Source organism: Rhodamnia argentea, chromosome 7 (genome assembly GCF_020921035.1).
Source record: "Rhodamnia argentea isolate NSW1041297 chromosome 7, ASM2092103v1, whole genome shotgun sequence".
Lineage (NCBI taxonomy): Eukaryota > Viridiplantae > Streptophyta > Magnoliopsida > Myrtales > Myrtaceae > Rhodamnia > Rhodamnia argentea.
In genome coordinates, this window is record NC_063156.1 from 26,402,420 (window position 1) to 26,416,018 (window position 13,599).

The 13,599-nt window shown below is 40.9% G+C and overlaps 1 protein-coding gene across 2 annotated transcripts; it reads right to left on the reverse strand.

Moving 5' to 3' along the window:
* Positions 1–3,477: 3,477 nt before the first annotated feature.
* On the reverse strand, positions 3,478–13,007 carry LOC115742416 (cysteine-tryptophan domain-containing zinc finger protein 3-like). 2 transcript variants are annotated; one of them, XM_030676692.2, is made up of 13 exons: positions 12,338–13,007; positions 11,554–11,626; positions 11,332–11,462; positions 10,853–11,236; positions 9,411–10,759; positions 8,774–9,210; positions 6,896–8,685; positions 6,666–6,817; positions 5,644–5,804; positions 5,046–5,167; positions 4,157–4,873; positions 3,903–4,065; positions 3,478–3,809 (listed from the first exon to the last, which is right to left on the reverse strand). In XM_030676692.2, exons 1-11 carry the CDS (start codon positions 12,506–12,508, stop codon positions 4,679–4,681), a joined length of 4,965 nt encoding a protein of 1,654 aa, XP_030532552.1. In that variant the 5' UTR covers positions 12,509–13,007; the 3' UTR covers positions 3,478–3,809; positions 3,903–4,065; positions 4,157–4,678. The 2 variants fall into 2 exon arrangements, with proteins under 2 accessions (XP_030532552.1, XP_030532551.1); XM_030676691.2 differs by having other exon boundaries at positions 5,046–5,194; positions 12,338–13,006.
* Between the last annotated feature and the right edge of the window lie 592 nt (positions 13,008–13,599).

Below are 13,599 nucleotides of genomic sequence, written 5' to 3' on the forward strand. Positions count from 1 at the left end.
AAATTTTTTATTAGAGAAAAAAAATAGCTTTTATACAATGAACATAACAAATCCTATCTAGGGATGTGCAACCGAACCGGATTTACCCAGGATTCGGATCGGACCACCCGAAAAATAGAGCCAAGAATTGGTTCCTATTCAAATTAGTCCGGGAACCGGTTTCACTTTTTGGCAACTTGTTGAAACCGGAGCGGTTCCCGGTTATATGTGGAGATCCACTCGGACCGATTTTAGAACCAGTTTTTAGCTACCCTTTAAAAAAAAAAAGAAACCTTAGTCTCACTTGTCGGTCTTGCCTCCCCTTCTCTGTTTCGTATTTCTCATCTCATCGTGCACTCTCTCTCTCTCTCTCTCTCGTTGTTGCCACAATCGGCTGCCTCTTGTTGTTACCATCATTGACACCACAAAGATGCAACACAACTCATCGTCGCTTTTTCTCTCATTGTTGCCAAACTTGTCACCATAGCCTCTCGCTATCACCTCTCTTTTGCATCTCACCGACACCGATGTAGCTATCCGGAGCGAGATGAGTTCATTGACACTCATATTATTTTGGTGGAAAAAATAAAATTAGAAAAAGAAATAAAAGGAAAACTGGTTCTCGGGTAGACCATGGAACCGAACCGAAAAATAGGATCGGTTCCAAAATTGATTCCAAGACAAATAGGGTCGGTTCTAGATTCCAAAAATTGGGAATCAATTAAAACAGGATCCAGGTATGGACCCTACCCACCCGGCCCATGCTCACCCCTAATCCTATCCACCTTTATCCATCTCTCCCAGGTGATAATTATCCAGGCCGTATCCCACTTTATCATGTCCTGGGCGGGAGCCAAACACAAAATATGATAAATTTTATCCTATTCTGATTTTTATCCCGACCATCAAATGCGACCTTAGGGTAACGACAGTGAGAAAGGTAAACTTCACATCGTCTTAGGGTTGCTACTTCCAGAGGCTCGTATAGTAATGACTCGTGCTTGAGGTGAGTTATCGGAGCTTCGGCTCTTGCGTTATCAAACCGTGCTGCACACAGTGTATGTAACCAACTTGTCGATAACGTATTTTAATAAAAATTGACTAAATTTTATTTTGTTAAAAAACTCCAAAAAGCCAAAAATTAAAAAAAGAAAAGGGAAATTTTTCTGAAAGACAAAACAATGACAGATAGAGATTTAACAAATAGGGACAATGTCTAGTTCCTCTATAGCGGGCCCCAGGCCAGGCCCTTGCATTATGGTGGTGCCACCTCTCACATCCACTGCGTAAGGGTCGGGAAGCAGCGGCGAGTGCAAGTTGAGGTCGCACTACCTCAAGCAAGCCGGATCTCAAGCTAACCACCACCATGAGCTACGCACCGTGCACAAGCACGACCATTGGTCATCATGGCACAGTCCCAGCGAGCCACCAATGCTCGACCAAGCTCACGGCAAGGGTTGGTCGGCCCTCGCAATCGATAGGCGAGTGTCAGCTGGCCCTTGCACGGTGGTGGTGCCACCGTAGCATGAGAGATGTGCCCGGTAAGGGTCGGCGCCCCCATGTGCCTTGAACCCCTCCTATGTTCTATCTCTTTTTGATTTCTTTTAGGTTTCTGGTTTTTTTTTTTTCATTCTCTACCTTTGTTAACTTTATTTACAGTTAATCTTTATCACTAATTTCCGCACAAGCAGTACGGTTGCTCTTTTGCTAGTACATGAAGAAACGACATTTCTCACATTGAAATTTTTATGAGACCTTGACCTCGACCTCCCAGTCCCCGCTGCACGTGTGGCTTGTTGCCGGCCGTTGCCATGGTTCGATGACCGGCAGAGACATAAAAAAAAATAATGAAAAATAAAATATAAAATATAACAAATAAACGATTTAAATATTTTAGCAGAAAAATTTCGGAAAGTGTTTTCACTTCTTACCTTTAGGAATTTTTTTTGGAGAAAATTTATATTCAGAAATTCATTTTCTTAATTTTATGCATGAATTTTCCATTTACTAAGTTATTTTCGACGAACCAAATGAGCAAAAGTCCAAAAAATTAATTTCTGAAACACTTTCACGAAAACAAACGCCCCCTTGGTAAAAATTTTCCTTCGGATTTTACTGGTCTTTTCAAAAGAAAATTACCAAAAAAGTTCTAAATATAATACGATTGTGTCAATTCAATTCAAAATATTTTTTCTTTGTGAATTGAATCGTAAATCTATTGTAATTATGCCAATTTAATCCATCCAGTCAATTTTAGCCGAAAATCACTAACATGGATATCAGCTGTCCTACGTGGAGTGGCTAGCGCTAACGTGAATATTTTTAATAATATTTTAATAATTTCTTGAATTTTTGTTTCTTTTTTCTTTTCTAATTTCTTTTCCTTCTCTTCTTGGCCAGAGAAGAAAGAGGGAAGATCATGGGTTGAGTAAGTTGGGGAAGGGATATTTAGCTGTTATAAAGCTCCCTAAATTGAACTAGTCCTGTGCAACCACGGATGAACTTGTGTTTCAGGTCGACCGGTTTCATGTGATCATACCCACTATAGAATTTAACCGAAAACATCGCGTCTTTATTTGTTTTTGTCGTTCAAATTTAGGATTTTCCCGGTCACCCTAGAGACCAATTTTTTTTTTCCTACTGAGCTTATGTGAATTGTACTTTTTGGGTCACTTCCGTTATCCCCTTCGCCATCCCGGAAGCCTGCCAAGAGGCGCTCTTTATCCAGGCTCTCTAGCTCTGACGACCAGTCCTACCATCGTTGAACCGGGTCGTTGCAATGGCTCTAATTCATAAAGGAGATAAAGTCGAGCAGGGAAAAACTGGAGGAGACAAAGATAATGGCGACATAAAAGATGGACGGGTGAACAATAGAGATATTGGAATGAGGCCGTTTGATTAAAAAGAATAGAGAGTAGACGAAATTTCCAAGTTGAGTTTTCTTTTCCATAAAAATGTCACGTAATTAGGTATAAATTAATTACGAAAAGTCACATTGAAATAAATATTTAGTTACAAATGTTACGTAGAACTTTTGGCCAGAATTTATCGTCAGAGGTACTTAGTGATAATTTTTTCTCTAATATGGCACTAAAATAAGTGCCACTACAAAAGTTATGGCGCTTATATTATCATTTTCGCCATTTTGGCGAGATCCTTTTCCATTGCTTCTCCTCTTTGGCTGATGCGAAGTGATCATCATTTCACACGAGAAAAAAAAAATCTCAATTCCTGAGTGTTGACTCTGTTTAGAACCTCAAAAGGCAACAAAGGTTTGGACAATCTATCATGGAAAGATTGAGATTTAGTTCTCAGATTGCTCCACCCTTAACATGATCCCCAGAACTTCATGTGCCCACAGCAACTGATATAAACAAGCAAAACCACTGTCAAAACGCTTCAGCCGCTCTCATTTCGACTTCTGCAACTTCTTTATGCACCGAAAAATTTTCACGGGAGACGGCAATCTAATTTGCACAAGCATTAGCTGAGAGTGCATAACAGACACTAACCAAGACGTCACATTCTTGAATTGGTTAAATAGAGAACTTCCCATATCTGTTTCTACTGTCTAGTGTCTACAGATGGCAGACCAATCAAATGAAAAACTATGTTGCCAATTGCCATCATAGAGGCAGTCACAAATATATGTTACATACCTATCGTAATAAGTTACATTGTCTAACAAATTGGGGAGAGAATGGTTCCCCCAACAGCCTCCCCAAAGATCTCGCTTCTTGTTGTGGCACCCCAAATGATAAGAATGTCGACAAATACCTATCATACAGTTTTCTCCCTGTTCAGCTACAGATGTTCCTATGCATTAGACACTGCAGAAGGAAACAAGGTCAGGATGAGTATGTTAAATTTCAACGCACTAAAAGTGTCCAAGCAAATCCTTCGTAAAGTTCAACTACACGGACCTCCCAATAGTACAACTAGGAGGGGAGAATGGGAGCTTCGCGTTCACAGTTACTGTACAATCTCTTGACACCATTTAGCAATCTCCCCTTCTCTTTATTCATCTTATTGGCATCAACAATTGGTGAAAATTGCTCATAATGAACTGATAACTCCAGGAGTGACCTGCACGAAGCTGGACATATAGTCAATAAAACGAGCAAACACACTCATAGAGACAGAGAGAGAGAGTTAGCTTTAGAGAAGTAGAACTTACCAAAAAAAATGCAGCTGTCTATGTTAGTTAATACACTGGTGAGGAATTGCGCGCTGGAAATAGTCTGCACAGAGACATTATATACATGCTGGCAGCTTCTCGAACTTGAGTTTTATTTAACCACAATAAATTGGCAGGCCGAAAACTTATTCCCACAAAACTATGTATACGAAAACTAATGATGCTTTGTCAATTGTGACTCTGATATGAACCTTCAAAATCACCGATAAATCCTCAATGCACCTCTAGATGACAATACCGAATTGTTCACCACTGACAATCAGGTGAGGAAGCAGCTGCATTAAGAACCATTACTCTGTACAGTCTGCGCATTCATATCTCAGACTTTAAAGGAGGTCACTGGACTGCAGCATGCTTTGTGCAGATTTAACCATTTAGTTCAGGAACTGGATCAAAGACCAGCCTTCTTTTCATTCCCCTCAAGCTCGACACCAGTCGATACAAGCACCAAGCAGCATGTCCTCATGATTTTGAAATCGTTTCCACAATTACTGAACCCTTTTATCTGCTTATAGCTTCCGTTGCGAGGCGTACGAGTCCCAGCAGTCCCTCTACCTCTTGGAAGTTAAAATCAAGAGCCTTCTTAATGCACGAAATACCTTCCTTGGACTGAGCATCCCCTGCTGCGGCTTTAGCAGCACCAAAAGCAACCCGTGATTTTCTAGAAGCCTCCATTGCATTGTTTACATCATGCGCCTGCAAAGATACACATTTAAAGATCTTAACACTGAAATTGTAAAAGTACGACAGTCCTAAAAGCAGCCATGGAAGCACGATATATTTAGCCATATATTTTAGCTTTAGAATTTTCCAAAATACCAAGAGAGGAATTTTGTCGTGATATCTCAATCTTACTATGATCACTTACGAAATTGAGTAACCGCGTGGCCCGAACAGAAATCAAGTTATTTCCAAGAACTTGAGGAGAGCTCACACCCTTGGGCTGGGCAACTTTGTCTGCTGTTGCTGAGTTGTTCACATTATCTACATCTGATGCAGAAGAAGAAGGAGACTCGCCTGATAAAATGGTCAATAGGCACCAAGTTGCATCAAAGACATTGCAATATCCAGTTTGTTCTTATTTATCAGAACAAAATCACAGTCTGAAACCACAATACATTGAAAATAAAAGGAAAACCATATAATGTGATTACTTGGAGCAGTATCATACTGCAGAAAGTCAACATGTCAAGGTCTGACCCCAAAAGAACAAAAAAGGGAAAAAAAAAACAGAACAGATGAATAGTTTTCACGGGCAAGTGATGGAGGCCTCACTGCACAAGGATTTACAAGTACAAGAGCTATGCAACAACGTAACAGGAAAGCAACTGCAATAACCTAAATCTTACAAGAATAAACAGGAAACCAGGTTTTCATCACACCCATGAGCATGTGCATACAGAAACAAGTATAATCCAACATACAAAAGCAACCTATTATCAGGATGAGGATATCATTCTCAATACCTGGAGGATTCAATTTGAATGCCGGCAGCAACTCAAGCCGATCTCTGCTTGCAGTAGAGTTGGATGAATAAACTACTTTCAAATATGCTACTTCCATGCATTTGTAGGCCAAAGCAGCAGAGGCCATATCTTTGGACTTCTCATATTCATGGGCACAAAACCTAAAGATTCCACAGAGACTACATTATCAAAAAGAAGAGGAAAGAAGCCACAACAATCCAGGTGTAGCAAAGAATAGGGCCAGAAAAGAAATAGGACACACTAAATGACAGGCTTCTGCTTCTACATGCTACCATAATATAGAACAATCTATGTAGACTTAAGAAAACATGAAGAGATATCAATCCAGATTCATGAAAGTCATGCACTCCTAAGATAAAATGACTGTTCATCTGAACATGCCATTTCCCCATGGGATAAATGCTTTTGGCAAGGATCTGAATTGCTTTAAATGAGAAAGGAAAAGCAACACTACCAGATTTGGATAAATAAGGAGTAACTCTACATAGAACAAGGATGTAGTGTAGCGATCAGAGCTTCTAAAACTGAAGCAGAAGTACATAACTCATGGTAGGCTGTAGTGTAGCGATCAGAGCTTCTAAAACTGAAGCAGAAGTACAAAACTCATGATAGGCTGTCAATTAGGGTAATCAGCGAAGCCTTATACAGAACCCCGACAGGTTGCTTAAGAGGTAAGCATGTTTTCTTTTCTTTTCAAGGCCTAGGTCTCTAACACCACAACTTGCCATTGTTCTTGATACCACCCAAAGTATAGTAAGCAGGTGAGATTCAATTAAAAACGAATACCCATTGTTAAAAACACAAATTGAAGCCTCCTTACAACAGATTAGACCACCATCATTAAGCTATGCACCATTTCTTCAGGTACAAATATCCATAACAAAGGCTAAAAGAAGAACCAATGGGTGAGTCACAGGAAAACTAGCTCCAATATTCATATTCTCAACATGGAAAAGAAGCACATGTGATGCGGAGACTGGGGGCCAACACTAGATACTTACTGGCACAATTTTGCAGTGCTGCCATATATTTGTACTGACTGAATCATCTCTCCATGCTTCATACTGTCGCTCTTGCTAGACTCCAACAAAGAGGCTCCATGAAGAAATTTGAGGGCTGCCTGGAAGTAAAGACCAGTTCTTTCTCCAGAGGACTGCAAAAATGGAAATGTAGCTTAGACATCAGAAGATAGGGGTAGAAAGCACCTTTTTAGGAGAAGAAATACAAGTACCTTACGACGATCAGCAAGATGTTTCAAATCTTTCGCCTCTTTCAAAGCTTTTGTTGCAGCCTGGCTTGACGAATCTCTTCTAACTGGACTCTGGGCATCGATATGACGAACACCATTTCCATTGGAGGTGAGATGTCTCGAACTCTGATGCTGACTACCATTTTCCTTATCTGCCTCCACCATTTTCATCTGCGCCTTTGATGCACCATTGCCTTCGACAGCATCTCCTTTTGCAACTCCCGCTTCATTTCCCTTAAGCGGCACCCGAGCAACAGAGCGAGATCTAATTATCTCAGTATGACCTGCTCCTGATGGTGGTACTGGAAGTGGCTTCCCTCTTTGAGATAAATTTCCTGCTTGATCAGCTTTATAAGAAGCTAACCCTGTGGACAATTTTTCTTCATCCCAATTTGAATTAGAAGGTCCATCCCATGTATGGCCAGCATCTAATTTCTCATCTCGAATCTCGTGCCCTCTCAGATTTGATTGACTTCCTCTTGAGGTCCTCCCTCTTGATTCCCCAGTAGAATCCTTCTTCTTGATCTCTTTATGCTCATTCTCCTGAAGATCTATATTGTAATCCCTGGGCTTTGCTTCCTTTAAAGACAAGGTCTCTTGGAAGTCATCAGAAGAGATCTTAGTAGTCTCAGCATCACTTCGGTATTTGGAACTCCTATTTTTCTCCTTGACTCGTGAAGAAGAGTCCCTTCCAGATTTCTGAGAATGAGACTCACTAGCGGGATACAAGTCCCCATTCTCTCTGTCATTACTGCACTGGTCCCAATCCTGTTTCTTACTTGGACAAGAAGTATCTAGACCATAATCAACTCCATCTTTAATAGATTTGTGATTAGTGACTTCTGGAGAAGGCAGAGACCGTCCTTTTGCATTGCCAGCAGAAATATCATTTCGAATGGCATACCTTTCACCTCCATTTTCAACATCAGAGCACCTTCTTGGGCTACCGATGGGAGGCAAAGTGGCATCTTGAGAATCATATTTCTCCTTAAGCTTTCTAGTCACTGATGCAAGCTTGCCAGACTTTGAACTTCTTATAGGAGATGAAGAAACTGATTCTGCTGGAGAGCCTCTTGTATCCTGGAGACTTCCTCTGCTTTTACGGGAACCGCAAACCTTAGAAGAGCTTGAAGTGGCCGCAACAGGTTGTGAAGATTTTGCTTTCTTTTTCACAAGATCTGTGTCCACACCAGCCAGATCATGTTCAAGTTGCTGGTTCCCCATATTACTGCCCCCATTGTCAGATCTACTGCTTCCCTTGTATAGATCAGACTCTTTTCCTTCAGATCTGGAAGTTCTTGGCTTCTTTTCTTTCTTGCGATCGATCTCTCTAACTGGAAGCTCACTATCATGATGTTCGTAATCGATAATCGGCAGAGATTCTGAACCAGTCTGGGAACCATGAATATATCTTTTCTTCCTCTTTTTTGTAGCTAACTCTCCTTCATTGGAATTCCCAGCTTCAAAGCACCCATTGTCTGAAGCATCCCGCACTTTGTCTCTTGGATGCATGGCAGAGACTTGAATCTTCTCAGCTTTGTTGGATTTTGAAACCTTCAAAGAAGTTTGGTCACCTGATTGCTGATTTTTCCCCACAAAAGCAGGAGATCCACTACTAGAACTTTGACCAATCTTCCTTGTAAAACTACCATCGTCTGACTTCCAATCTTCTTTAGCATGCGACGCTCCTTCATTCTTGACTTTCTTTGAAGCCTTAAGGTTATCTGGCTCGGTTTCCCTCTTTCTACAGGACTTCAGATGATTCGCATCACCTGGTCATTATACAACTGCATAAGTAACGGAGTTTTGACGAGAAATATTTCCCCAAAAAAATGCCAATATCTATATTAAAGGAAATACCTCCACTAGAATGTCGGTCGCGTATTTTATGCTTATGGCTATGTTTCTCTGCTTCTAGGTCATGATTCTTACTTAGTCGTCGAGCATCAGCTTCATTCTCCAGACAAGTCCTGTTTGCATCATTTAAGCTTCTATTATCAGATGATGTGATGAGCTTTTTCTCGGAGTCTGAAGTTTGAGCAGGACCATCTTTGCTCCTTGGAAGAGATGGCTTTTTTATTCCATGTTTCTTCTTTTCACCAGAAGATAGAGATACAGCTTGAGGACTAAAACTTCCCAAATTCTTATTCGAATCCTGGTAGGAAGCAAGGTTTACGCCCATCACGTCAGAAGTAAGAGGAGCGGCCTCTTGAGCATCAGGAACAGGAAGATGAAACATTTCATATATCGCTCTTGTAGTTTCCTCCTGGCTTACACTACATCGGTTCATGCCCGACCTAAACAAGTAGAACAAGCAAATTAGTTGTGGAAGTAGACAAAATTAGATAGATCATGGAAGCAATGTACACCTTCACTACCTCATTTATCACAAATTAAGCAAAAGTCATTAGCTCAAATAAACATATCAAGCAAATTCTTTTTCTATACCTACTGCTTTAAATCACAAGAAGAAAGATGCCACTTGAAAGGAACTTACAGCCAATCAAGCATGCTACAGACCCACTTCTCAGGCAGGTCATTAGGATTTTTTCCAAATGGTAGAAGCCGCCATTTTCGGCACTTATCGCAACCCACCCAGTTTTCTTCTATTAGGACAGGATCGACAGCAGGAGGAGCTGCATCACCAGTAGGATTATTTCTAGAGCCAGAGCCTAACTGTGAATTTGTATTATAATCTGCTTCTGATGCAGCCACCATGTCAGTTCCATTGCTACTTAATCTCTCTTTTTTCATGTCATATTCTGATATTCCCTTCTCAACCGCACTAAAGTCCTTCCGCCTTTCTTCAGGGGCCATGTTTATCAGCTGATTTTGACTTTCTTCTTCTCCTTCTATATCCCCAGAGAAATCTTTGTATCTCTCCCTTCCTTTTCCAGGTTTTTTGGCCAATTTAGGGTCCTCGCGCCCACTTCTAGACTTAGAACTGTCTCTACTATGGCTCTTGTTATTCTTGGTCACAGATGTTGAACCACTCAAGCTCTCTTTGGATGCATCTGCAACTGCTGCACCTTCATTTTTAACTTTCACTTTTTCTTTCCCATTAGAAGGTGGATTATCCTTTCCAGAAGGTAAAGTAAACCCATCTTTGTCCATATAAGAACCTTTTCTAGCAGTAATTTCGCAAGGACTGTCTGTATGAACCACTCGTTCAGCTGAACCATTCTTTCCCCTCAGGATACATAAGTCAGGTTTTGATTCCTGAAAATTTTCTTCCGCGCTAATGGCTTCTTTCCTGGAGTGAACGGCAATATCATCAATGGCAGTTCCTTTTTTATCCCTTGAAAGTTTCCCAGCACCACGGGCCTTGGGCTTCTCAAGCGAATCCGGTTCTTGACTAAACAGTGGTTGTGCATTTTCTTCTGCGGCTTGATCAGAAAGGATATTGTCCAATGCTACAGTACTGGCTTCGTGGGCACCATAAGATTCCCCATGTGTGCTTTTCACCATGTCACCCGGAGTGCCTATGTTAGATAAGATTGGAAGCTTCAAAGTCTGCGAAACTAGTTCCTCACATAACAGCATGTCAACGTCCAACTCCTTTTTGGGTGCAGCATCAGCACTGCTCCGAGAGTCCTTACCGCCTTTTGCCTCCTTCAAATCCTCAGTATTTCTTAATGACTCCGATTTCTTTTTGCAGATCACCTTTTTCCGATCCTTCAGATAATTAATTCCATTTGCCCCCATGCCAGAGCTTGCTGGATCGGCACTAGAAGTAGGCCCAGTTCTGTGATCAGATAGATGCTTCTCTTTTATGGTGAAAAAAACAAGATCGTCGGCAAGTGGTGACAGCAGCAAATTTCCGTGCACCGGATACGAAGTCATCATCTGATCCATCAAATCAGTAAACATATTACAACTAACCTCAAAATCGCAATTAAAAAACTGGCACATTCAAAAAATGGTCAGGAAATTATTCACCCTTAAAATACTGGTGGGAGACTCAAATGACGTGTCATGGGGTCCATGACTCATTCCCTCACTTTCATAGGGGCTGTCCTCCAATGATGAAGTTGGTGAGACATCAAGGCCAAGACCACTGTATATCGCAGCCCTTTTCTGTGTCGCCAAGTTATCAGCGCCCACTTTGATTCTAACCTTCAGCATTTTCTGATCAGACAAATTGGCAGACTTACTGTCGGAATATTCTACAGCCTCGAGAGGTGGCATGCATCCATCTTGCCTAACTGAATTTTCCACATTCGTTTTCTTCCTTGAAGTGCGTGATATGGTAGCAGCAGAAACAGGTCGATCTCTATTCATATGGTTGGTGGGCAAGGAAACTGAAGAATCATGGCGCAAATCCTGAGTAAAAGCAGAATTCTTTAAGTGCTAAGTTCAGTAATAAAAGGAAAACCACATTGAAATACAGGTTTCCCTCTAAGGAAAACACTCTCTACCTCCACATTTGAAGTACATGTCGACTGTGGTGTACCATAATTCTGACCTCTGGCTGGAGATTTTGAATGGGACCAAACAGGAGACCGCCGGTCAGCTGGTAAAAACGAACCGTAACCACCAAATTTAGCCCCTGTGGATTACATATCACCAAACACTTACTGTTATACACATCTGTCATACGTGGATCACAAATAAGTATCATCTTTAACTGTTTCAGTTACCCAAGTTCTCAGCTGATACCCCTCCTTCAAAATCTTTACGGAAGTGTCCCAGCACATGCTGAAGTTTCTCCCCCTTCAAAATTAAAACGGTAATGTCAACCACTTCCTGATGATTACACAATAAAGGGGAGAAGTATACGTAGGAAACCAATCCTGAAGACACTTAGACAAATGAACAGAAGAACGGGGACAAAGAGTATCTGTTATACAGAGATTTAGCCACTGTTGTGACAAAAAGTTACGCTAAGAAGAAAAAGATTACTTTCTAATCCTATCCACCATTCTTCCTCTCTTCATACTAAACTTTTTTCTATGATCAGAAACTTCACTAAAGTAAAGCCATTTTCCAGCTAAATACCTTTCCCTACATACATAAAACTGATAGGAATGAAAAACAGAACGCAAACAACAGCTAGACAATATACTGTGCCAACATTTCTATCTCATTCTCAAACTAAATCATTGCATCAACCTGTTCTTCTTTACCTCCAGATTCTTGAGACTTAGCCTCATATAGAATGCTTAGAACGGGTTTTGTGAACGAGAAACTCAGTCCAATAGCATCCTAACCCCGTAGCAAGAACAAATCTCTGTGTCATACAGAAACATTTAAACATATCCCCCTATAAAGTGTCTACAGCCCACAAATGGAAGGTAAAGTGGACCAAATATGGCAAGTCAAATCCTAAGAGCCAGCACTTGTTAAACACAAGAAACGCACGAGAATAAATGAATTAGTTGAGAACATATAACAAAAACAAATACAAAATAAAAAAGACCTTACAATGTAAGATAGAGAAACATCAGGGTCTATGCCGTTGTCAAAACCATGATCGTTGTCATGGTAAGAATAAGCCTCGCCCTCCTCGAGCTCTGTATCCTCCATCTTTCTGTCACCTCCAAAAGATCCCAGAGCTAAACTTCTTCTTGCATCTCTGTTTCTCGCGGTAATCATCAGGGGGAAAAAAAGGCAAAAAATATATAAAAGAAAAACTAAACAACAAAAAAAATTTAAAGAAGCTACTCAAGAACCGAAAGCTCTCTCCCCTTAAACAACGACAACCCTTCGACCCATTATCCAACACCGAGAAACAAGCAAAACCCAGCTGCGGATTTCTCAGCTTCGATCAATATCGAACCTGATCAAGAACGCAACGCCCCCCCCAAAACAAAACAAAAAGAAAAATTCAATTGCTTCAATCAGAAGAACCCTCCGACCAAAAACTCCACACTAATTGACTAATTGACCGCTCGAAAGGATGCTCCTCAGCTCCACTGTGCAGATCGCTATGGCGTGATCTACAATTCTCTATGTGGGTAAGAATCGAATTAGCAGAGAGAGACAGACAGAGGGGAGAGAGAGAAAGGGTCTCTCTGGTTTTGGTGTACAGAGCAGCCGCGTTATTTCTCCTTTAATTTCAACTTAAAAATTTCCTTTTTGGTTTTTGTTCTCCCTCTCTCTCTCTCTCTCCGTGCCCGAAGAGAAATCATCATATTTCGCATAATTTCTCTGTGTGAAGTCCATGGAATGAGAAACGGACTGATCCGAACCAACCAGACGGCGGAGAAAATTACTGAAAAACGGAAAAACCGGTTTAAAAAAAAAAGGAAAAAGAATATTGAAAATATCGTTTTTACCCACCGGGAGCCGCTAAAGCCGAGGGATGTTATCCAAGTGTTCCAACGACGACTTGTCTTAAAAAACTTGGCTACGCTGCCCCCCACCTTCCCCTACGCGCTTCCTCAGCGCGTGCGTCGAATTCCCCGGTCGCCCCTGCTTCCTCTCGTTTTCAAACACGATGCAATTCGGAGACAGCAAAATCTAACACGTTTCCTTCGTGGTTGAACGCTTAATCCCCTAAAAATCCTCAAATTTTAAGTTCTATCTCAATTCCACCTCGAATAAACTTTAGGTCATATGTCCTAATTCTACTTCCAACTTTTTTTTTTATCCAAAAGCAAATTATCAACTTTAGGTCTAATCCCAAATTTACTCTTGACACTTTTTTAACTTAGAAAAAATCATTAGTTTTAACTCTAGCCTCA

Coding starts and splice junctions, on each gene's coding strand:
- LOC115742416 (XM_030676691.2), bottom strand. CDS start 12,508: ATGATTACCGCGAGAAACAGAGATGCAAGAAGAAGTTTAGCTCTGGGA. Junction 9,211..9,410: donor TGTAGCATGCTTGATTGGCT/GTAAGTTCCTTT, acceptor CTACTTGTTTAG/GTCGGGCATGAACCGATGTA. Junction 5,805..6,665: donor AGCACTGCAAAATTGTGCCA/GTAAGTATCTAG, acceptor TGGAATCTTTAG/GTTTTGTGCCCATGAATATG.